Here is a 1,086-nt window from a genome sequence, read left to right as displayed (position 1 = left end):
AAAAAATAAAATAAAATGTTTGATTTGTGTTCATTACACCTTAAGTCAACCATTACTCAAGTACTAATGAACATATTTCAAAGCAGAGTGACTGATCAGGTCCCTCAAGCTTTTTCTATCCGGTGTGTACACCATTAAAAGTGCGACAGCGCCATATTTGATTTTATTTGGAGTATACTGCTGGCCCGTAATGTCCCTTCTCCTCCCTCAAGCGCTGACAAACCCCAGGCGAGTGTAGATCAGGTCGGCCAGGTAGAGGACAAAGTTTGCACTGGTGAGCACAGCCACCGCCATGCACCTATCCCATATACACAGCCCGTGCATGGAGGTGCAGGAGTACGGCCGTTCTTTTGATCCGCCGTTTCTGGGGTCAAAGTTGAAGATTGGCCAGATGAGGGTCGCCGACAGGTAGAGAACGACAGCCATTATGGCGTAGCCAGACAGGAAGCGAGCAAACGGGAAAGGCAGGCAGCTGGTGCACTCACCAATGCACAGCAGGATGATGGCTGCGGACAGGATGAAGCAGAAGCAGTAGACGGACATGCAGTACCTGAGCGCCTCATGGCGGTCGTAGAGCACGGGGTCGCTGATGAAGACGAAGATGATGCAGCCCACGAAGGTCTCGCCGACCTTCAGGAGGCCGGGGGCCGTGGCCATGTAGCCGGTCACCTCGCCCGGACGCGCCTTGCTGATGCTCACCTCGGTGATGTAGGCGATGGTGGCCAGGCAGGAGAAGATGGTCGTCAAGATTCGGAGGCCGCTCATCTCGCCGTAGCCCGAGGTTCCCTTGAGGAAGTAGAGCGGGAAGATGATGGAGGTGGACAGGCAGAGCAAGGCGGCGTAGCAGGCGAACGTGATGGGGAAGTTTTTCCAGGAGACGGGGGCTCTGGTCTGGAGGCCGAACAGCTCCACCAAGATGACGAGCAGAGTCCCGGCGAAGCTGAAGCCCCAACAGAAGATGCACCAGTCTCCGGTGCCGTGCCCCAGTCTGCCGACGTACACGGTCACCGAGAAGGCCAGGCAGGAGAAGATCAGGGCCGCCAACCGCGTCCATAGCAGGGAGCTGGAGTGGAAGACGATCGCCAT

At 56.1% G+C, this 1,086-nt stretch overlaps 1 protein-coding gene across 1 annotated transcript; it reads right to left on the bottom strand.

Annotated features, from left to right (window-relative positions):
* Positions 1–207: 207 nt before the first annotated feature.
* Positions 208–1,086, bottom strand: LOC311000398 (myeloid-associated differentiation marker homolog; the record flags this gene model as incomplete). Its single annotated transcript, XM_083991106.1, has 1 exon — positions 208–1,086. The coding sequence occupies one exon, from the start codon at positions 1,084–1,086 to the stop codon at positions 208–210; it is 879 nt and encodes a 292-aa protein (XP_083847232.1).

The sequence above is a fragment of the Trachurus trachurus genome (assembly GCF_905171665.1).
Source record: "Trachurus trachurus genome assembly, chromosome: 17".
Classification (NCBI taxonomy): Eukaryota; Metazoa; Chordata; class Actinopteri; order Carangiformes; family Carangidae; genus Trachurus; species Trachurus trachurus.
This window is presented reverse-complemented; position numbering and strand designations above follow the sequence as displayed.